The sequence below is a fragment of the Terrapene carolina genome, unplaced genomic scaffold (genome assembly GCF_002925995.2).
Source record: "Terrapene carolina triunguis isolate 2854851 unplaced genomic scaffold, T_m_triunguis-2.0 Scaffold96, whole genome shotgun sequence".
Taxonomy (NCBI): domain Eukaryota; kingdom Metazoa; phylum Chordata; order Testudines; family Emydidae; genus Terrapene; species Terrapene triunguis.
Window position 1 is genome coordinate 78825972 of NW_020664447.1, and position 22259 is coordinate 78848230.

General features: G+C 43.1%; 1 protein-coding gene across 2 annotated transcripts in view; it reads left to right on the forward strand.

Annotated features, from left to right (window-relative positions):
- Positions 1-8312, forward strand: part of YY1 (YY1 transcription factor) — a 35440-nt gene extending 27128 nt beyond the window's left edge. The window contains exons 4-6 of one of the 2 annotated variants that reach the window (XM_024196461.3): positions 3954-4047; positions 4506-4664; positions 7137-7229. In XM_024196461.3, coding sequence (XP_024052229.1) covers positions 3954-4047; positions 4506-4664; positions 7137-7147 — 264 coding nt within the window. In that variant the 3' untranslated portion in view covers positions 7148-7229. Of the gene's footprint in view, positions 1-3953; positions 4048-4505; positions 4665-7136 lie in introns of both variants that reach the window. The other variant, XM_024196460.3, reaches the window with a different exon arrangement.
- Positions 8313-22259: the final 13947 nt, after the last annotated feature.

Genomic DNA, 22259 nt, shown 5'->3' on the forward strand with positions numbered 1-22259 from the left:
GGGAAGGGTGCAGAAGAACTGGGTTGTCGTAGGGGTTTCTTTAACACTCTACTCATGGGGGAATTTTTGACATGTATTTTGAAATAAATTACCAAATAATTGAAACTGGCATGATTATATAGTGTTGTTTTTTGACACAATCTGCAGAATTTTAAAATATTGTGCGCATAATTCCCCCAGGAGTACTCAAGCCCACCCTTGCGCCAAGCTTGTCTGGCTAGTGTGAGCCTCTGCCAGTGCCACAATGTCCACACAGCTATTTCTGTCACATTAGTGTGGGCCCCTCTAGCACAAGTCTCTGTCCAAGCTGTAAGGCTGGCTCCCAGCTGCAATGTAGATAAACCCCTAGACCAGTGGCTCAACCTTTCCAGACTACTGTACCACTTTCAAGAGTTTGATTTGTCTTGTGTACTCCCCAAGTTTCACCTCACTTAAAAACGTACAAAATGAGACACAAAAATAGAAGCGTCACAGCACACTATTACTGAAAAATTGCTTACTTTCTCATTTTTACCATATAATAAAATCAATTGGAATATTAATATTGTACTTACATTTCAGTGTATAGTATACAAAGCAGTATAAACAAATCGTTGTCTATGAAATTTTAGTTTGTACTGACTTCACTAGTGTTTTTTATGTAGCCTGTTGTAAAACTAAGCAAATATCTAGATGAGTTGATGTACTCCCGGAAGACCTCTGAGTACCCCCAGACGTACATGTACCCCTGGTTGAGAACCACTGCCCTAGACAATTTAATCATCAGATCTTTTCTGCGGTCACTACTTAAATAAAGGAGAGCACTCTGGTCCCTTCTCTTATGGTTAGCACTTCTGTAAGTTGTCTTTTGGTAGCTGCCATACACTGTTGTTGCAATATCTTGTCCATGGTAATTTAGAATACTTATTTGATGGCATGAACCTGTTCTGAAAACTATCCAAAGTGTATTCCTGAGATCTAGGTGTACCCGGCCTTGATATGAAGTCATTATAGGTTGTGGGGCTTGGTTTCTAGATAGGGTAAGCCTAAGAATGCTTGCCTATGCAGATATTTAATAGTGCACATTACAGATCCGTAACAGAGAGAGATTTGTTCCTTACTAGCCTTGAGCCCAAGCATCTACTCTGGGAACATAGAGCTCCTATTCAGGGGCTCTATATTTTTCAGGATGTAGGTTCACCTTTCCTTATTGTTGTACTTGGAGACCCAGAGTTAAATTATTCTTCCTCTGAGGAGAGATGTTTGTTCTTCACAACTTTATACTTCTGATAAACCATTACATTGTCTACATTAAGTGGGAGAAGAAAAGTAATGCTTCCTTATTGCTTCTCTTCCACTCCCAAAAAGTTCCTTTATCAGTGTAGAGGTAACTCTTAGGACAACTTTGTTACTTCTGGGTAACCAAGAAATACCTCTTAAGACTTTCCTTCTCCTTTCCACTGAGTAGTTGGGATTTTAAAATCAATATAAATAGTTTTTTCATGCCACCCATTTGTGAAGTTTAACTTTTGAATAAAGACAAGGAAATCTTGAAGCCTGTTAGTCAAAGGGATTGTGAAGCCTGTGGGGAAAACTTTTTTATTTAGAAGTGGTGGCTCCTTGGTTTTTCAGAACTTGAGACATATTCAGATACAGTTATTGCCAGTTTGGCAGAAGTAACTCCCAAAGAGGAAGCCTGCACAATTGCAGATTGGAAGGTGGATCACTCAATCAGTTGCTGTTTTCAAACTTGTACTCCATGCAGTTATGGTACTACCAGTTCTGAGTTATTTTCATGTACACTTCAAAATTCATATGGGATCTGAAACTCATTGACAAAACTTAAGAATTTATGAAAGTTTCTGACATCCTTTGAGGGACCTTTGACAGCTGAGTTCATCTGTATTCCCATCTTACGTTTATTCAACTGGGAAGCCCTGGTAGCTCAGTTAATTTAGCTGGGTTGAATTTGTAAGAAGCGTGTCTGTCTTTACCATGAAATGCAGTTTTGATCCCACAAACCCATTGCCCCATCCTTTATGCTGGATAGAAGAGGTAATTTTTTTTGGTATGAGTGACTAAGAAAGTCATCTGGTTGGAGCTTCTGTGTATGTAGGGCCCTATGAAATCAGTTTTATTATGGATTTTTGGATTTATTTTAATTCTGTGTGTTTTTTTCCATTTTTAAAATAATTCCACCTTTATGGTCTTTTACATCAAAATTGTTTGATTGGCAACAATTAAGTAGCCTTACTGTAAATGTATTAAAATGTTCAGAATTGGATTGCAATGGGAAAAATTGATTTTACCAAAAAAAAATATATAATAATAATTCTACAATCTAAACAAAACATCTGGCAGATATACAGTATAAGCTAAAAGTAATACATTTTAAATTGCTTTTTAAAGTAGCATTTGGTAATATGACCAAACTGACATTGCTGAACAGTAACACAAGAAGTCCACAAAACTGTTGGGAGTGTCGGCACAGTCTCTCTTTAAGCAGAGCAACTCACCAGCCTGAACACTTGTTTAGACGGCAGCTGTAGCAATCACTCCTGAGCCAGAGGCTGGTGTACAGACAGGTGCCCCCCTGTTCTCCCATGTGGCTCAGTGGAGACTGTGTACACCAGCGGGGGGAAGGAGACACCCCAACATCAGCCCCAACCCCCGGGCCGGCTGTGCACAGCAGATCAGAAGGCTTGACTCTTAGTCTGCCTGCCCCTGCGGTCCAAATGCTGGGGAGAGCAGAATTCCGCATTAATGTTTTGATTCTTTGATTCTGTCCATGTTCTCATTAATGCGGATTTCATAGGGCCCTATGTATGGTAGTTAGCCAAAGAGGTATTAGGGGACTTTTTCATAATCCATTTGGCTTGTTATTTCTGATGTAATGGCTTATGTATGAAATATGAAGCCTCTAGATTATTAACATTGTAGCTAGTCGTCATCCTTTTGTAGACTAGATTTGTAAAGAGGTGCTTTTTCAGAATGATTACAGAGTCTGGGCTTGCTCAGTGGTATAGAAGGTGAGGCTGCCTGATAGTGTTGGGGGAGGGATTCAAGAGACACTGGCTCTACTCCTAGTTCTGTCACTGGCCTGCTGGGTGACCTTGGGCACGTCACTTCACCCCTCTGCCTCTGTTTCCCCATCTGTAAAATGGGGAGGATATTGACCACTTTTGGTAAATCCTTTGAGATCTGATGAAAAAGCTAGTTGGTAATATTTATAAGTAATTAACTTCTGTCCCTCATCTGTCTATTGGTTGGTGTTTAGTGGTATTTAAAGTTGGCAAGGGGATTGGAAAACATTCCATTAAAAAAGGATGCCTAGGGGGTGGCAGAAGCAGCAGGCAAACAAAGAAGGAATAGAGCACAGTCATCAGTAAGGAAGGGGATAGAAGAAATGTGTGGTGAAAGAGTTGGGAATTTTAAAGGTAGCATGAATTTTGAACAAATGATATCTGGGACAACAGGATTCTGTAAAAATGATCATAATTCTCTATTTTCCAAATCTCAGCAACCAGTAAAGATAGAATGGGAAATTCATAGATTAGGGGTGCAGAAAGGGAATAACTCAATCAAGAACCGTTATGTCTAGGTAGGACTTCAGCATAATTTTGTCTGTCTTTAGTCTCTCTGCAAATGCAATATTCAAAATATAAGTGAATCTGCAGAGGCGGGATCTTCAAGAAGCGGGGGTGAGTTCCCATTACTTGAGGTTATAGAGTCTTGTTGCTCAGGAGTGAGATCTGTATTCTGCCTTCCTGTGATGCAGCTACCAGGTGTTGGTCTTCAGGCTTCATGACCCAGCAGCACCAGATGTATCTTTCCCCCTCCCTAGAAACCACACAGCTGTTACCTTTGTAATTCTAGTCAATTCATCAGATTCATTCTGCTCTCAGTGCATTATGGAATAGATTTCTTCTGTAGCTGCTGTGTCTTGGAGACCCTCTTGCTTCTTTCTCTGTCAGGAACGGGAAACAGACAAAGAAAGAAGAAAGAGGGACAGTAGGAGATGGACAGAGCCAGACATCACTTGCACAAAGAATATGGGGCCCACCAAAGGTAGCGGTGGACTACCATCATTTTACCTTTTGCTAGCCCTTGGACTACCATAAATTTTGTTCAGTTTGTTCACCTGTGCTTTAATAGCATATAATCTTCTGGGGAAGATGCAGTGTGTGTTAATAAAACTTGACTGCATGTAGTACACTAATGTTGTATGGGTGAGTAGAGGAGTTGGATCCCCCCCCCCCCACTTCTTAAATTGATATTTACTGGCTGTCCATAGTAAGAGTTTGAGATTAATTTTACTGTAAAAGTTTCATTTTTAACCTCCTAAGTCAAAGCAAAATATGTATCAATGTGAGGGAGTATGTCTTTCCAGGGCCAGCTTCTATTTTAAGGTATTTTTCCAGGGAAAAGGGGGTGGGTAACTAAACTTTCATCTACTAAAATGCTAGACATTTTATTATCGGAACTTGTTTATATATTTACTAAGTTTTTTTATTATTCTCTTTAAGGGCTGCACAAAAATGTTCAGGGACAACTCTGCTATGAGGAAGCATCTGCACACTCATGGTCCTCGAGTACACGTATGTGCAGAATGTGGCAAGGCCTTTGTGGAGAGTTCCAAACTAAAGCGACATCAGCTAGTTCATACTGGAGAGAAGCCCTTTCAGGTATGGCCACTTTCGAGACATGCAGAGTATTCCAGTTTTAATTTAAAAAAAGAAAGGGGGGGAGGGGGCGCGAGAGAGACTGCTTACCTGGCTTCCCTGCCAGTTGAGGCAAGGAAGCACCTTGTCTCAAAATAAAATTGCACGTGGTGACTTGACATGCAAAATCAAGACATGATCCAAAGTCTGATACTAATATCCGCCTTTCCATTGACTTTAGAGGGCTTTGGATCAGATCCTTAGAGAAATTAGAATAAGTTCTCTGTTCGCTAATTATTAATGCTTAGACAAAATTATGATTGTTTATTTCCAGGTATATTTTGGAAGTGGAGTGCATTGTAGCACACACATCAGCACATTGAAATGTAACTATCATTCTAGCCTACTTTAAGATTTTTGGAAAACTTGCAAGAAAATTAGACTTTGAATACCATATTTGAGGAAACTCTCATTGCTTCCTCTTTTTCAACATGATGTATTTTACCAGTGTAAACAAGGCCTCAGGTTATGCTCATTAGGCTGTGTAAATGGAATGTCTTCTACTATTAAGAGTCATACTATGTAGCTTGGCAGATTAAGACTGCAAAGCTGGATCACAATATATTAATTGTGTGGATTTTTGTTTTCTTTAGAGGCTGTTTTTGCAACACATTTGTAAACAAACTGCCTGAATATCTTTGTTAAAATCTGCAGTGGGGATACTCCCTGTGGGGGGGAGAAACTGTTTCATTCTCTCTCCTTTTTTTTTAATGTCCCCCATGTTGTCAGCGGACACTTTTTTTTTTTTCTTGTGCTGTTTGATGCATCATTGGCTAATCAGAATGCTTAACTTTCAAGTTGAGTGTTAATCAACTTAAAATTAAAGCCATGAACTCTACCCACTGAATATCCTCTGATGCTACGACAATGTAGGAGACGCTTGAGCTCCTGCCACCAGAGGTCCCCAGCCTTCTTCATATGGTAAATATCATTCAAAAATTACTGTAGACTCTGAATTACACAACATGCAGAAATAACTGATGCACATCAGTTCAGTTAAGATATCTTATTTTAATTTGTTCCTTCAAGAAAGTAATCTGTCACAAGACACAAACTGATATTCTAAAAATGAGATTCTTTAATACAGAAAACCTCCAAACCTACCACTGCTTCTGGTTTTAGAAAAGCCATTAAATTTAATATAGTTTTCATAGAAGGTAATGCCTTGAATTCAGTAAGTTGTGGGGTTGTTTTTTGTTTTCCCCCCTAGAAATAAATATTCCTGTGGCTGTGGAGTTTTTATTCATACATTTATCTGCTTTTATTTGTAGCAAAAAAAAAAACACCACACACTCTGATCCAGGCTCTTGTGGCTCTTTATGTACATTAAGAACAATTGTATAAGGCATGAGTTAGCTTCTCATCTCTCCCCTGCATGGCAACAACTCATAAAATAAATATCTTATCTGAACAGTAGCCCATCTGACCCACAAATAACCCATATTGTGCTGTGCCCTTCTCTTCCCAAAAACATGGTGGAAATTTTAGTCTTTGAGTCCCTGCAATAGAATGGAGTCTAGCTGCTTTTTGGAGCAGGAGGGAAGGGGGGGTACCAAATTCTAAAGCTGAGGGCTTCTTCTTTAACTGAGAGTTAAAGAAACCCCTATGACAACCCAGTTCCTGTTTCTCTGCTCTGCCCCCCGAGCCCAGCCAGGGGACCAGACACCCACAATCCCTCTCCTCTCTCCCTCACCCCCTCCCATCCCAGCCGTGGGGCCCACCCAGACACCCACTCCCAGAGCCCAGGGATCCAGAGGGAGAAACCGCCTGATGCTTAGTCCCAGGCTTGCATGGAGTTTCCTGTGTGCTGCCCTCTCCTTCCCTCAAGGCATGCTGGGAACTGTAGCTGCCAGGAACTCTCTAGCTCCCTCTCCCTTCCCCAGCAGTGTCTATGTGTGAGCTGTGCTCTGCTGGGTCCAGTGGGAGCTAGCAGGCACTGTAGCCCATTTCTGTGGGGGGGAAAGGAAATTCTGCGTGCACAACGTTAATTTCTGCAAAATTCTGCACTGCGCAGTGGTTCAGAATTCCCCCAGGAGTAAAAGAGGGAATGTGTAGAGAAAGTGCTTACTTTTTGCAAGCTTGGAGCTTTGCTTTCTTCAGAATTTTTCTTCACAGCAGTATACTGTGTACATTGCAGCTATTTGAGAAAAATACCAGCCATCAGTTTTCTCTTTAGGCTTTCACTAAAAAAATAAACTTCATATGTTAAATAAGATGTAATGAATGCAATGTTGATATGCTAAGACCTGCAATTATTTCTCAGGCAAAGCTCTCACTGGTTCTACTGGGAGTTTTCAGGGAAAATGGACTGCAGGATCAGGACCTAATATTTATAAAGGGAATCCAGTAACGCAAGCAAGAAACTTTTGCTGACTTACCAAGTGTCTGTTGCTCCTGTTGAGAATGTTTTTAATCTATGACCTTTCCTTTCAACAGTGCACGTTTGAAGGATGTGGAAAGCGATTTTCACTGGACTTCAATTTACGCACACATGTGCGAATTCACACTGGCGACAGGCCCTATGTGTGCCCGTTTGACGGCTGTAATAAGAAGTTCGCTCAATCAACTAACCTGAAATCTCACATCTTAACACACGCTAAGGCCAAAAACAACCAGTGAAAGTAAGCTAGAAGAAAGCTCTTGAACTCTCAAAGCATCTTACAGGAGTATGGGAATAAATATGCCTCCCCTTTGTATATTGTTTCTAGGAAAGAATTTTAAAAAAGAACCCTACCCACCTAAAGGACATGTTTTGATAAAGTAGTAAATAAATAAATACAAACTTTAAGATGACGTTACTAAGATGCTCTACCTTGCTCTGTAATCCAGTTTCAAGAACACGGTGTTTTGTAAAGTGTGCTCCCAACAGGAGGGGACAATTGATGAACTTGCATCAAAAAGAGACAATTCTTTATACAACAGTGCTAAAATTGGACTTCTTTTCACATTCTTATAAATATGAAGCTCACCTGTTGCTTACAATTTTTTTAATTTTGTATTTTCCAAGTGTGCATATTGTACACTTTTTGGGGATATGCTTAGTAATGCTATGTGTGATTTTTCTGGAGGTTGATAACTTTGCTTGCAGTAGATTTTCTTTAAAAGAATGGGCAGTTACATGCATACTTCAAAAGTATTTTCCTGTAAAGAAAAAAGTTATATAGGTTTTGTTTGCTATCTTAATTTTGGTTGTATTCTTTGATGTTAACACATTTTTGTATAATTGTATCGTATAGCTGTAATGAAATCATGTAGTATCAAATATTAGATGTGATTTAATAGTGTTAATCAATTTAAACCCATTTTAGTCACTTTTTTTGGAAAAATACTGCCAGATGCTGATGTTCAGTGTAATTTCTCTTTGCCTGTTCAGTTACGGAAAGTGGTGCTCAGTTGTAGAATGTATTGTACAGGCACTGACCTTTTATTAACACCTGATAATATGTACATCCCATGTAATAGAAAGGACAACAATAAAACAGTGGTCCTAAAGAAAGAGTATGGCAGAAGATGATCTGTAAGCACAGTCTATTTTCTTTTTTTGTCCAGAATAATTATAGTTCTTGAACCTCCCAGAAATTGGAAGCTTAAATAAAACTCAAGTTTCCTTTACTTTGCATTCAATTACAATGATTTTTGATTAAGTAATACATCTGTGGCAAAATATAATATACCGAAGGTGGTAATTTTAGTCAGAATTGATGACCGTAATCCTGGGTTTGGGAGTGATTTGGACTCCTACTAACTGGAATAATGGAGTTGGAAACAGTTTTTTCAGCACCCACAGCCAGCCAATCAGTGGAACAATACCATGTCTAAATTTATTGTGCTTCTCTCTTTAATCAAGGTAAGGGGAGGGTGGAGTGGAGGTGTGTGGGTGCCTGCTTCTTTTCTTAGTCAAGGTAAAGGTGGGTGGGGTCAATGGTGACACCAGAATATTGAGAGAACCCTTTGTTGTTTGTTTGGGCTAGCCTTCAATTTTGGACCAGGTGCAGTAATGAGGATCCAATGTTTGGAGCAAGGAACAAAGACCATGAAAATTCCCAATAAGTTTTAACGTACACAATATTCTTTTGATGGTCTAATCAGAAGTGATTTCTAACATTTTGTTACAAACGTTGAGTAATAAATCTGTGTACTGTACTAAACAGTGAAAGAGTGACAAAGACAGGAATATGCACAAAAAATGCATAGGTATTGTTTTAAAAGAATGTCCAAAAAAAGGTTTAACGTTGTTCTAAACAGTGTCTGATAGTAAAATGTTTGTAGATATCAATCTCTGCATCTGTGTTACAAGACTATAATCCATCAAACTTTACAAGATAAAAATTAGGTAGCAAAACTTTTTTCCAAGTTGTTGGACTTTAGTTTCAACTAGTAATGTTAAGTGCTTGCACAACACACAGGCCATTTTACAAATAGCAAGGAAGGATTTTCATCTACAACTAATTCAATTTTATTCCTAAAATAGACCCTGCATCTCTGGCTTCAGGGGCTTTTTAGGGGTAGAAGATAGTGGTGTGGTTGGGTAATTTAAAAATGTGCGTTGGACTATTTAAGGCAATACTAGTTTGGTTTTTTGTGTTTTTCCCACACATGGCTACATTTTTGGGAGGCAGTGGCAAATAGTTCATAGTTAACTTCTATTTAGCAACTTTCTACAGGAACTGATCATCATTGTAGTTGCATAAATGTGGCATTTTGTTTTTGAAAGGGGAGAAGAACAACTTAGTCTAGTGTTATCTAAGCAAATTTTATCTGTATTTTAATACAGAATGCATGGCGTCTGAGCATCTCCACTAAAGAAGGTACCGTATATACTCGTTCATAAGCCGAATATTTTTGGTAAAAAAAGTGACGCATCAGAGAGCGGGGTCGGCTTAAAAACGGGTCTACACCAAAATTTGATGATTTTAAACTCTATGGAATCATTGAATTGAATATCTAGTACAGGGATCGGCAACCTTTGGCACGCTGGCCACTGCTTCCTGTTGCCCCCATTGGCCTGGAGCGGTGAACCGCGGCCACTGGGAGACGCAATCGGCTGAACCTGCAGACACGGCAGGTAAAGAAACCGGCCTGGCCCACCAGGGTGCTTACCCTGGCGGGCAGCAAGCCAAAGGTTGCCAATCCCTGATCTAAAACATTGTAGTTTTTGTTTACTTGGGAGTGTCTGCAGGCATGGAGCCCCTCAGCTCCCTGTGGCTGCGGTTCCCCGTTCCCAGCCAATGGGAGCTGTGGGAAGTGGCACTTCCCACAGCTCCTATTGGCTGGGAACGGCGAACCGCAGCCACAGGGAGCTGAGGGGCTCCATGCCTGCAGACACTCCCAAGTAAACAAAACGTTCCAACCTGCCAGCGGCTTACCCTGACAGGCCGGGAGCCAAAGTTTTCCAACTCCTGAAATATAGGGTGGGCTTATGAAAGGGTCATACAGTTTATTTTTACCTATCCATTTTGGGGGGTCAGCTTATAAACGAACGGGCTAATGAATGAGTATATACAGTATATTCCTCTTCCCCCCCTCTCCCCCCATTCCGTGGGAAGTGGTATCTATTTTGTTCAATGTGGGTGTGTTTTTTTTGTTTGTTTTTTTTTGAGGCTGGCTTAGGATGAAGCATGTATTGCACTTCATCTTTAACTAGTTTTGTCATTAGAACAAGAATGCCATTTGAGGCCAGGTTATTTAATTGTATTCTGTATTGGTCTGTTTGTTATCTAGAAACACAAATCCGCATTGTCACCCAGTGTATATACGGTGTATGAGAAAGCGGAGATCCATTGAGCAGCTTCGTCGGAGTATTGGATCCCCTGAGTAGATGCTGACTCTTGTTACCAAAAAGAAGAGGTTTCTCACAGTTGTGCTTACGTAGCTCTGGTGATGAACAATTAGGAATTCCTATAATCAAATTGAATAAATCTTAATTATAGAAGCTATTAAAATAAATTCACTTCTTGGAATAGCTTTTAAAAATATAATTGGCACATCTTATTCTTAAAGCTCCTTTCACTTCACTGATTCAGCAGCTCCCATTGTGGACTCTGAGGATATTGCAAGCAGGAGGAAGTCAACCTTGGGAAACCAACACTGTCTGTCTGCTACCACAAGAACCTGCATCATGCCACCAAGCCTGCAAGCAAGTTGAGGTAAGGGGAGAAGAACTTTTCTGGGGCCCCACACTGCAACCATTTGTAATTGCCAGGGAGTTTCAGGGAGGGCTTTTGTGTTTGTGCCCTATGCATCATGCTCGTTTCATAGCCCAGTTACTCTTTCACTCCCTGTATTCCAACTAACTGTCACATAGTCAGCAGAGAGAAGGGGGGGAACTTTAGTTATGCTTGTGTGTGGGTTAGGACTCTGGTTCCCAAAGCTTGCATGTCTTTGGGCTCAAAATAGTTTTAAAAAAGCCCCGGCTAATTTGCAAAAGCTTTCTATCATTTTCACTGTCTGCCTCAGGAACATCAGCAAATTCATATGGTGTAGGGGGAACCCCACTGTTAGTCACAAAAATTGCTCTGTTTGCCTCATGCTCAGAGGAGGAACTTCACACCAGCATTCTTTCCCTTTTGAGAGCCCTTCTGCCTGAAAGAAAAGAGACAGAGGGCTTGTCTACACTTACTGGGGGGATCAATGAGCAGCAATCGATGCATCGGTGGTCGATTTAGTGGGTCTAGTGAAGAGTCACTAAATCAACTGCAGATTGCTCTCCTGTCTCCTGTACTCCACCGGTTTGAGAAGAGTAGGGGAGTCAACGGGAGAGTGTCTCCCGTCAACATCACGTAGTGTGGACCCCACAGTAAGTAGATCCAAGCTACGTTGATTTGAGTTACGTGAATAGTGTAGCTTAGATCGAATTTCCCTTGTAGTGTAGACAACGCCTGACAAATCTGTTTTCCATCCCATCCCCTTCAATCCTAACATGGTGAATGTGGTTTTATAACAGAACAATGACAAAGAGCTATTTATTTCTCCCTGCCAGGGCTCCTCTTCAACCACCTAGTTTTGACCTAGCTTATTCTGTCCCAATAAGTTGTGGTCCCTGAGGATGCTGTGTTCTATGCGTTAGAGTGGTCATACAAGCAATCTGTTGGTGATACTGCTTCTTCCCAGTGGACATTGGCCCCAGTCTGTCCTGGACTTTCTCCCCACCCCCACAGCAGTCAAATCTTTAAGGAAGATAAGCGTATCGGGGCTTGAATCCAAGCTACCCCTTAGGAATTACTCTTACAAGGAGCCTAAATGTATGTGATTGTGTAGTGCAAGACTTTTTGAAAGGTGACTCTGCCTAAAGTGGGGGCAAATCCAAACATCAAGAAACATAGCTTTCAAAGGACCAGTCATCTAGAAAAGGAAGCTACATCAGTCCCTAAAATTGTGGATTCTAGCTCAGGTGCAAGTGCTCCTGCAATTCCTGGAAAAACATTTTTTGATACTTTAATAATCCTGAATTTTTGTTCTTTTTTTAAAGAGCCAATCCCTCCCCCTTTTTTCCTTCCCAAGGGGATTAATCTAATGGGTCAAATCCCTCAGTTTTGAAAGGGCATGTGAATAACATTCCTTGTTTGGGACTGGATGGCCAGGGGGAGAGAACAGTCTGGTAGGTATTTTAGTTTATTAGAAAAGGTTTCTCTTCCTCCTGATTGGACAACTTTATCTTTCTGGAAATAGTTTTCTACCACAGTTCTTAGTCTCCTCAGCTATGGCAGTGTGCCTGGGTTAAGTCTCCATTACCTCAATTATGCCAAAAAGGGGGATGTCAGCACACTTGAGAGGGGCCAAAAGACAAGAGGGATGTCACATATATTTCCAAAATGTGCTATGAAGGTGAATAGCCCATTGGTACTGGCCTGACTGAGCAGCAGTTCCCTTTGGAGAAAATAAAATTAAGGTAAGGAAGCTTATTTTGACCTCTCTCTCTTCCTTAAGTGGTGTCTAATAATATATATGAACTCTTTAGGTCTTCAAACACACTATGAAGCTTATATGTGGATGTTCTCTATCAGAGTCGTCCTCAGGTGGAAACTTACAGGCAGCTTTCTCAGTGACAACTTACTAGATATTTCCTGTATAGGTCATGAGAGAGACTTTTTTTTTTTTTTTAAGGTGGTGAGGTTGTAGGGTAGTCCACTTGGTCTAGGTAGAGGCTTATCATAGAACTTTTGGGAGTGCTATATAATTGAGGTACTGCACCCCATATATGGAGAGTAATATCTTGTATAACATCTGAGAAAGGGACTAAAAAACCCCAAACCCCTTAAAACATGACTCTCAGTTTCAAACCTAGTCAGTCCTGTTCCTAGTAGGGCTGTCAAGGAATTTAAAAAAAAAAAAAAAAAAAAATCATCATGATTAATTGCATTGTTAAAGAATAACAGAATACCATTTATTTAAATAATTTTGGATGTTTTCTACATTTTTCAAATATATTGATGAGAGAGAAGTTTGTGAGACAAGCTTTTGAGCTTACAGAGAAAGCTCTGTGTAAGCTCAAAAGGTGGTCTCTCTCACCAACAGAAGTTGGTTCAATAAGATATTACCCCACCGACCTTGTCTCTCAGGATATTAGAGACTGACATGGCTACAAGAATACTGCTTACAACAATGTAAAATTAGGCATTCGATGCCTCAAAAATTATGATGTTCCATACCTTTTGCTGTTAGTTATGGATACATTAATATAGTTTAGTGCCTTATTGCAAAATATGTAATCTCTTCTAGGCAAGGACCACATCTTTGTTCTGTAAAGTGGCATATATGTTTATTATATTGTTATGCTGGAAGATGTTGACAGTCATCAAGCAGGTCTTTGATCTAGAGACAATCACAGACCTGGTTAAATCCCATGGGTGTGCTACACACCCTTCTTTCAGGCTAAATGGAAGGAGCAATTAAGCCCCATTATGTAGAGAGAGAGCTGGAAACAAGGCCTGATCAGAAGTTAAGCTGTGTGGACAGTGGGCACTGTCACAGTGGCCTTTTAAGGGGAGTCAGAAGGGAATGAACCAACCCAGGGTCCACACAGCAGCGAGTCTCAGAGCCCAGGTTAACTGACTTGGGCTCATGCTATGAGGCTAATAGTGGCAGTGTAGACGTTCCCGCTTGGGCAGGAGCTCAGGCTTTGTGACCAGGTTTCAATGCCCATGTGGGAACGTCTACAATGCTATCTTTAGCCCCATAGTGCAAGCTAGAGTCAGTTGATCTGGGTTCAGACTCACTGCTGTGCCTAGGTGGCGGGTATAATAGGCCAGCTCTTTCTCTGTAAGCTCAAAAGCTTGTCTCAAAAACTTCTCTCTCATCGACAGAAGTTGGTCCAGTAAGATATTATCCCACCCACCTTGTGTCTCTCATAATTTGACTTTGAGACTGAAGTCTTAGCTAATCTACTTACAAATCACATCACCTGAATTTCTAGGAGCTGAAGACAGTGTGAATCATGAATATTTCTTAAAATTCCATTCACAGATGATGCATTCTGTCCTAGGTTGTGATTAGCCCCTCACAGGTGCTAAAGTGGGGGAAGAGAGGGCACAAGAAGTCTCCATTTCCCTCTAACCGGTTGCAGCTCTTGTACTTCCTAGTACTGGCCAAACAAGGAGGTTCTCGCGCTGAGGGATGGGTCCATAAATTCAGTAGTGATGGGATCTTCAGTCTTTATGCTGTAAGAGGCAGGTGTTTTGGTTGGCTGGGCTGGCTCACCAGATAACTCCTCACACTGAAGAGCTCCTCCAGAATTTTCTCTGCCTCCAAAGGCGCAGCAGGCTTAAGAGTCAGGCCCTCTGTGCATAACCTGGTTAATTTTGTGATTTTTTTTTTTTTGAGGTTTTTTTAACTCAGCACTCCTCTTTTGCGTGGGGGTTACTGGTTTTTTAAGGTCTGTTAAAATTACCTCACAGAGCTCTGCACAATTGTGAGGGCTTAAATCAAGTGATCCCCTCCAATTAGCCCTGATAATGGCTGAGAAAGTATAAAAGAAGGGGAAGGGCAGGTCTGTACCCTGTGCTCAACACTCTTGGCCAAATGCATCAAAGGAGAAAAATGTTCCTTTCGCTCCCTCAACCTTGGTCCTATCACAGCTAGAATGTAGGCCATAGCACAGCCAAAAGTAGCAGCCTGCCCCCTAGGACAGCACATTGGCAGCTGCTAGCAAACAAGGGACCCAGTAAGTCAAGCTGCTGAAGGAAGAGCGGGAAAACAGGGTGCCATCCATAGCCACTGATGCAGACCAGGCCCCCATTGCTGGGTATTGCACCCCAGGAAGGTGCACGAAGGAGGCTCCCATCAACAGAACCAGCTTGTGGTAAAACACCAGGGCCCCAGTCACCTTCCTTCGTCCCTTCCATCTGCCAAAGCATCATGAGGGGGCAATACGTGTGTTTTTTAGGACCCCCTGTCTTCCTGCCAGCGGATATGCTGTGGCCAGGACACCCCCTCAGTTTCTTAGGAGTCCCAAACTGTTGGCGGCACAGAGAAATCAGTTTCCTGCCTCTGCCCCTTCTTCCTTTTGTAGCGAGGTCACGGCAGCCATTTTGGTGTCAGGAGCTCATGTGCTGCAGCCAGGAAGCCATTTTAGAACACGCTTCTGGCCTGTCTTTTCAGCAGCCATCTTAGAGCCCCCTGAGCGGAAGAGCATAGACGTTCCTCTCCTGACTCTGAGGCCTTCTCTTCTGCTTGTCATCCCTCTAAGCGGAGTAAAGGTCACAAACGGAGACGTTCTCCTGTAGCACAGGGCAGGGGTGTGCAGAAATAAAAATGACCCCTTTGTGGGAGCACGTTCTGTGCTCCCCTGGGGTTGGAGGAGCTCACTCTTCCTCTGGGGCCCTATTGGGGCACTTGTGCTTCTCCCTCCTACCTACCCCTGCCATGGGGTACTCTGCTCCCCCCACCACCTTCCCCTCAACTGATCCCTTCTTTGCCTGCCCCGCACCCAGAGGCTCTGCTCACTGCCCCACTACTATTGGTTAGGAGGATTGTCTCTCTCTCATGTCAGCTGCTGATTGGTGGAGGCAGAGAAGGGGTGGGGTGGGTGAGCTCCAGAAAACACTGGCTCCTGGAGGAGGGGATCTGGCTGCCCAACGCTGCAGCTAACACGTCATGCTTAGGCGTGCACTGTGAGCAGACCTCCGGTATGAAAATTGGGGGACAGGTGTCCTCTCACCCCAGGGTTGAAGGAGCTGTCAGCTCCCCCCCCAGGGCCTGAGGAGCTCACTCTCCCCCTGCAGCCCCAGGGCTGGAGGAGTTCTGTGCCCCTGCTGATTATTGGGGGAGGAGGGCTGTGCCCTAGCTTGTCTCCGCCCCTGCCCACAGGGTTAGGGGACAGAAAGCTTCTAGGTCCTCTTCTTGATGGGCATTGGCTTTATTAACAAAAACACGTATGGATTTAAAAAAAAAAAAAAAAATCACCTCAAGCATTTTCCCCAGGCTTGGCTCTCCTAAAACTCCTGCAAAAATCTCACCTAGAGCCTAAGCCACTCCCATCTCCCTTGCATCCCATTGAGGCTTCCTGCCTCTATATCTAGAAGAATGAGGTGTGTGTTTACCAAACATGTTAGCTAACACTTGTTAATCACACACCACTTAACACATAGTGTAGACAAAAGTGTTTAACTTATTTGGTTAACATGTGTTAGCTAATGTTTACTAAATACACCACCCATTTTTAGAATCTAGACAGGACCCAATGAGCCATCAGGACCCACTTAACTCTTTCCCAGCATTACCAATGCTTGCTAGTGGGGGGCAAATACTGCCACCCTGTCACAAGCCACTGTCCAGCCCTTTAACAAAAAGGCATTCTGTAAAGCAGTACAGATTAAGGCCCTGAGGTTAAGGATCTAAAATGTCAAAATGTGTGAATTTCAGTTTCATGAGACTGCAGTCTTACTACATGCAGTTTATCAAGCATTTTCCTCATTGGAGGATTACATTTCAATATTCAGTGTCTCATAAACAATTTGCAATCCCACAGCCAGCCTTTCTCTAGGGTTACCATATTTCAGCAAGCAAAAAAGAGGACCGGAGGAGCCCCGCCCTGCCCTAGCCCCGCCCCTGCCCCTCCCACTTCCCGCCCCCCTCAGAACCCCCAACCCTCCCCCTGCTCCTTGTCCCCTGACTGCCCCCTCCTGGGACCCCTGCCCCTAACTGCCCCCCAGGACTCCACCTCCTACCTAAGCCACTTGTCCCGACTGCCCCCTCCTGAGACCCTCCCCCCATCCTAACTGGCCCCCTAGGATCCTACCCCCTACCTGTACCCTGACTGCCCCAACCCTTATCCACACCCCCACCCCCAGACAGACCCCTGGGACTCCCATGCCCCATCCAACCACTCCCCACCCCCTGACAGCCCCCCCCAGAACTCCCGACCCATCTAAACCCCTCTGCTCCCTGTCCCCTGACTGCTCCGATCCCTCTCCCCACTCCTGCCCCCTGGCAGCCCCGCCCCCAGAACTCCCAACCCCCCCTGCTCCTTGTCCCCTGACTGCCCCCTCCTGGATCCCCTGCTCCTAACTGCCCTCCAGAACCCCACCCCCTACCTAAGCCTCCCCCTTCCTTGTCCCCTAAGACCCCCCTCCCACCACCCTACCCCCTACCTGTACCCTGACTGCCCAAAACCTTATCCACCCCCCCAGAAATCCCCCCTGAACTCCCGACCCCCCCGTCTCTTGACTGCCCCCTCCAAAACCTCCCTGCCCCTTCTCCGCCCCCCTGGGCCCCTTGTTGTTGGCCTTCGCCTAACGTCTCTGTGAACTTGCTCAGGAACGGCCTGAGCCGTTCGTCCCGGCATGCTGGGCAGCAGTGAAGGAGGAGCGGGAGAGGAGCTCCAGACTGCCGGAGGCGATCTGCGAATCCAGGGAGGGAGGGAGTGCTCTCAGCTGCTGGGGAAGAGGAGGGGCTCTCTCTGGCTGTCGGAGCCCCATGTAAGTGGCACCATCCGGCTGGCTGCCCTGTTAGCCGCACGCGCTCTGCATGTGGGGGGGAGTCCGGACATTTACAAATTCCCCCCGGATGCTATTTTTAGCTCAAAAAGCCGGACATGTCCGGGGGAATCCAGACGAATGGTAACCCTACTTTCTCTCCACTTCCCTGTGTCAATGTTAGCAATTGCTCAACTGAAAAAGTAATATTAAAGTCACAGTGCCCTTTGAAAACAGAACCCCGGCTTTCCATGACGCTGGAGAAATATACCCCTCTGGCCGACACTCTGAGAGCTACGGGCGACAAGGTCCAAACTCACGCGCTGATTGTCGGAGCCATGAGCGCATGAGACTTTTTGCTTTCTGCCACGAACTCTCTGTATAACTTTTTTCATGAGTAATGTACCCGAATGCATGGATGCTAGATATCTAAACTGTATTCTTAAATTCATTCACCTACTGATTATGCACTATATGTATCTTATGACTTTAAAACAAACTTTGTATTTGTGGATAATCTAAGCACTATACACAGATGTACAGACACTCTTTTCTCAACCTATGTATTATATAATTTTTTTAACATTAGCTTTAATAAAATGAATGATTCTCAGGTTCAGAGATGACTCTGGACTCCTCAGTCACTGCAGAGGGGCTGATCTCTGCTGGCAGGGATCTTCTTCAGGCAGGAATCAGGCTGCTTTGGTCCCAGGATTTCCCCTCACCACAAAGGGGTGCAGGGCTCAAGGTGTACTAAATCCAAACTGTAGTCTCCTAGCCCAGTGTCCAGAGACACACACAGCAGGCAGCAGCCCTGGACTAGCAGCCAGAGCAGAGCTGACCATGTGGTGACTGGTCTCCTCTAGGGAGCTGGAGGGCTAACTCAGCCTGGCTGGGAAAGTTTCCAAGCAAAACTCTACAAACTGGGAATCACCAGTGGAGAAGGAAAAACCCAGCTGAGGGATCTTGTTTTCTGGTCCCTAGAGGCCAGTTCTCAGGGGGAACCCTGCACGCAGGCCTGGGACTTAATAACTCTCCATACACCCAGTCCTGCCCTTGCTCTGGCTGGCTCCACACTGACTCCAAAATGGCTTCTCCCCTTTCCTGGGAGGAACAGACTCTGAGTTTGTTTTGGCTCCCCCTCCCGGAGCTGCCAGCAGACAGAGCCCCAGGAATCTAGGTAATCTCCTTGGGGGCTACACTAGATAAGTGTAGTTAAATTTATTTAGTCAGCTTGAGACTTGCCACATAGATACTATCTAGAAATTGTTAATCCTCTTTTTGCCACACTTTCTAGGTAAAGAAAAGACCATAGGCACATGCCAGGAAGTGTCCAATTCTTAGGACTGGCCCAGTTGCATAAATTAATATTTAATTTGTCACCAGGATTGCCCAGAGCCCCTTTTGTGCTAGGTGCTGTACAAATATATAGTAAGAGCCAATCCTTGCCCTGAAGAGGTTACAAACTGATCCCCTGACTGCTAGTAAGGCTTTTTGTAGTTGTCCCCTAACTGGTTTCCCTTTGGCTGTTGTGCATTTCTGTTTCTTAAACACTAGATTGTTTAACTGCAACTGTATTTGGGATTAAACTGTTATTGCTGAGGGAAACAAGTGCTCCCTGAAAACTCTGTGACAGTCCGTGCTGGCACAGTGAGCTCTTTGACCTTAGGGGTGATGGGCACAATGATGTGCTCATGAAGTTTGTTTTAGGCCTATTCGATAGATTTAACTTTAAAGGGGGAAAGTGGAGGGGGAGAATTAATGTATAAAATTTGGCCTTATGTGGAAGTGTTTAATGAAGCTTAGAACTAAAGAACTGTCACTTGCTTCAGTTCACCCATATTTTGTTTTCTATTCTTGGAGAATTTAAATAGTATCTGCATACCTATAATATTTCTGGCTAATGTGTCCTTCAATTATTTGGCCACTGACATTCTAGTACAGATTTATGTTTAGATGTAACATATTGTGCATTGTCCTGAACTTAAGATCAGGTAAGTTTTCCAAAAGGGGTTGGGGAGATTAGGTTGGCTACTTATGGAGAACTTGCCATCTCCACTTCTGGTCCCAAACTAGTTTGAAATAAGATGACTTTGCAATACTAGTTCACCAAACTTAACTGTGTGATATACTGATGTGAGGCTAGAATGGGAAACTTAAAACCCATCTACTCAGCGTTCATAACCCAGCCCTTGCATATGGCACAATACCACCACCGCAGTAACTGCTGACCTATGCATGGTTATAAATATTACTTAGAGGAGGCTATGTACTATGTTGAAAACCAGTCTTGTACTATCCTCAATCATTTTTACTATAAAAGGAATCCCTTCCTGGTTCTGCCCAGTCTGTTACCTTACTTGTATTAGGTGAACACCACTTTTGTATTAAATACACACTACTTTTATTTTCATGCATATGTATGAATTTATCTTCTTGTATTTTCAACATAAGCTGTACAAAATAACTGTAGGAGTACAATCTTAAAGATTAGATGATAATGGCTATAGAGCAGTAGTGAATCCATATTTTGATGAAATCTGATAAGTGAGTAGACTTCAGACAGTATAGGACTTTCCACAGCTCACCTCTCAAATGCTTTGTGAAAAATAGTACTTTAGGGTTCTATCTGTGTTATGTACAATTTCCAAATTAAACTGTTTTAAAAGACACACAAAATCTATTAAGGTCTCTGGTCAGACCTGTCTTTTTTTTTTTTTAGTCCCACCACCACTTTGGGTTATTGTCTTTGTCCCTTGAATTAATTGTAGATACCTGCTGTTGCCGCATTCCATCAAAATAATAGTATCAAGGAACTGTTCTCTGGGGGTTGGAGGAAAGGACTGGGAGGTGATTCCTGGGTTTTATTTCTACTGATGTTTGACTGCAGTGGGACCTTGACACAGAAGTGAAATGGTCTCTGCTTCTCCCCTTCCCACTGTAACTCAGGGAAAATTACCTACCTAGAGGCCTGGGGTATGATATCAAGTCTTTTAGAGCAGCTTTTATCTAAGGCTACTAGTCTACACAGCAGTATACCCAGAAACCCCATTTGAGAGATTTTACTGAGATAGAGAAACTTTTGAAGAAGAAATGTTAGAAAGTACTGCCCCAACACCTGTGTTCTCATCCACCTCATCGAAGAGCTGCGTTTGCAAGGAATAAGGATCTGATGTTTGTATTTCCTTTAAAAAGGAGTATCCCAACAATAAGTCATAAGACATTAAATGTGCCACTGTATTTTGCTAAATAAGTAAAAATGGGAGTTGAGAGCACACCCTTGTCTATAACAATGTTCTGAGGGGGCCTGCTTGGTCTTTTTGATGTCCACCATTGGGTCTTGCTATCTGCACATTATGTTAAATGGGTGAAAAAGGAAATAATTTCAACAGTTGCCTTCCTATGCAATAAGAGCATAGAGTTTCCTTTTAATTCAGTTTCCAGTTCAGGGCTGTACCCCAAACTCATGCTTAAATTGTCCCATTTCTTTCTAAATAAAGAGGGTAGGTGAGGTGCTAATGCTACTTATCTCCTCTGTAAAGCACTTTGAGAGCTACAGTTGAAACTCTATAAGAGGTAGGTTGTGGTATTTGCTTTAGTAGCCAAAACCTAAAACCTAGTTTAAATGGAAGTTCTCCGTCCTCTCTCACCCATTTTGTTACACTAGGCTGCAAGGGAAAGCTAATAAAAATAGAAAAGATAGCTGAACACGGTCCCTACAACAATTCCAAGAACTCTTTGGGTTTTTTTAAACATAATTTGAGAGCAATGAGCTATATTCTGATATAGACCCTGAATTGACTTGCTGTTAACTGCTGGTGCATGTCTCCTCCATCTCAGCTAGATGAAGGCACACAGCATGCTATAGTGGAGATGTGTGCCCAATTGTCTAATAATCCTGATTTACTGCTTGGTATTTGAACATCTTACAGGAAAATGAAATCAACTGAGACACAAACAAACTCTGAATCCCATTGAGAGGACTTAAGCTGTTGCTTAACTTGCTTTAATAGTTAGAAGCAGCACAAATGTTTGTCAAATAACTGCCATTGTTGTAACCCTGATGGTCCCAGGATATTTGAGATAAAAGATATTACCTCAGCCACCTTGTATTGGACAAATTTCAGCTGGTGAGAGACAAGCTTTTGAACTTCCACAGAGCTGAAGAAAAGCTGTGCAAGTTTGAAAACAGCTCTCTCTCACCAACAGAAACTGGCACAATAAAAAGGTATTACCTCACCCACCTTCTCTGTCAGTTAACTGGCATGCAAGATGAATTGGCAACTGGCTTACAGCCTCTTCTGTGGAGCTCGCTCACAATATTGGAGCAAGAGCTGCCTTTGCCACCACAGGAGTAGCAGTATTAAACTTTTTTGGGGGGGGAGGGGGGTTGAGTTTTATTTCAGTTTTTATTCCTAGTGGGCTTTGCAAGTGTGTGGTTTGAGCAGAGTGGTGTGCTGTCCCTCCAAAGTGTGGCTATATATTACCCCTTCTACAGTCACAACCCTCCTCCCTCTGGGAAGGAAGTTCTCCTGCTCTGAGGAGGCTGCATGAACTCATTCCATGCCTCTTGCTTCCTCCCTGCAGTTCTTCCAAGGTGCCACTGCTGTGATAACTGAAGCAGTACGGCAGCCTGGGCAATGGTTGA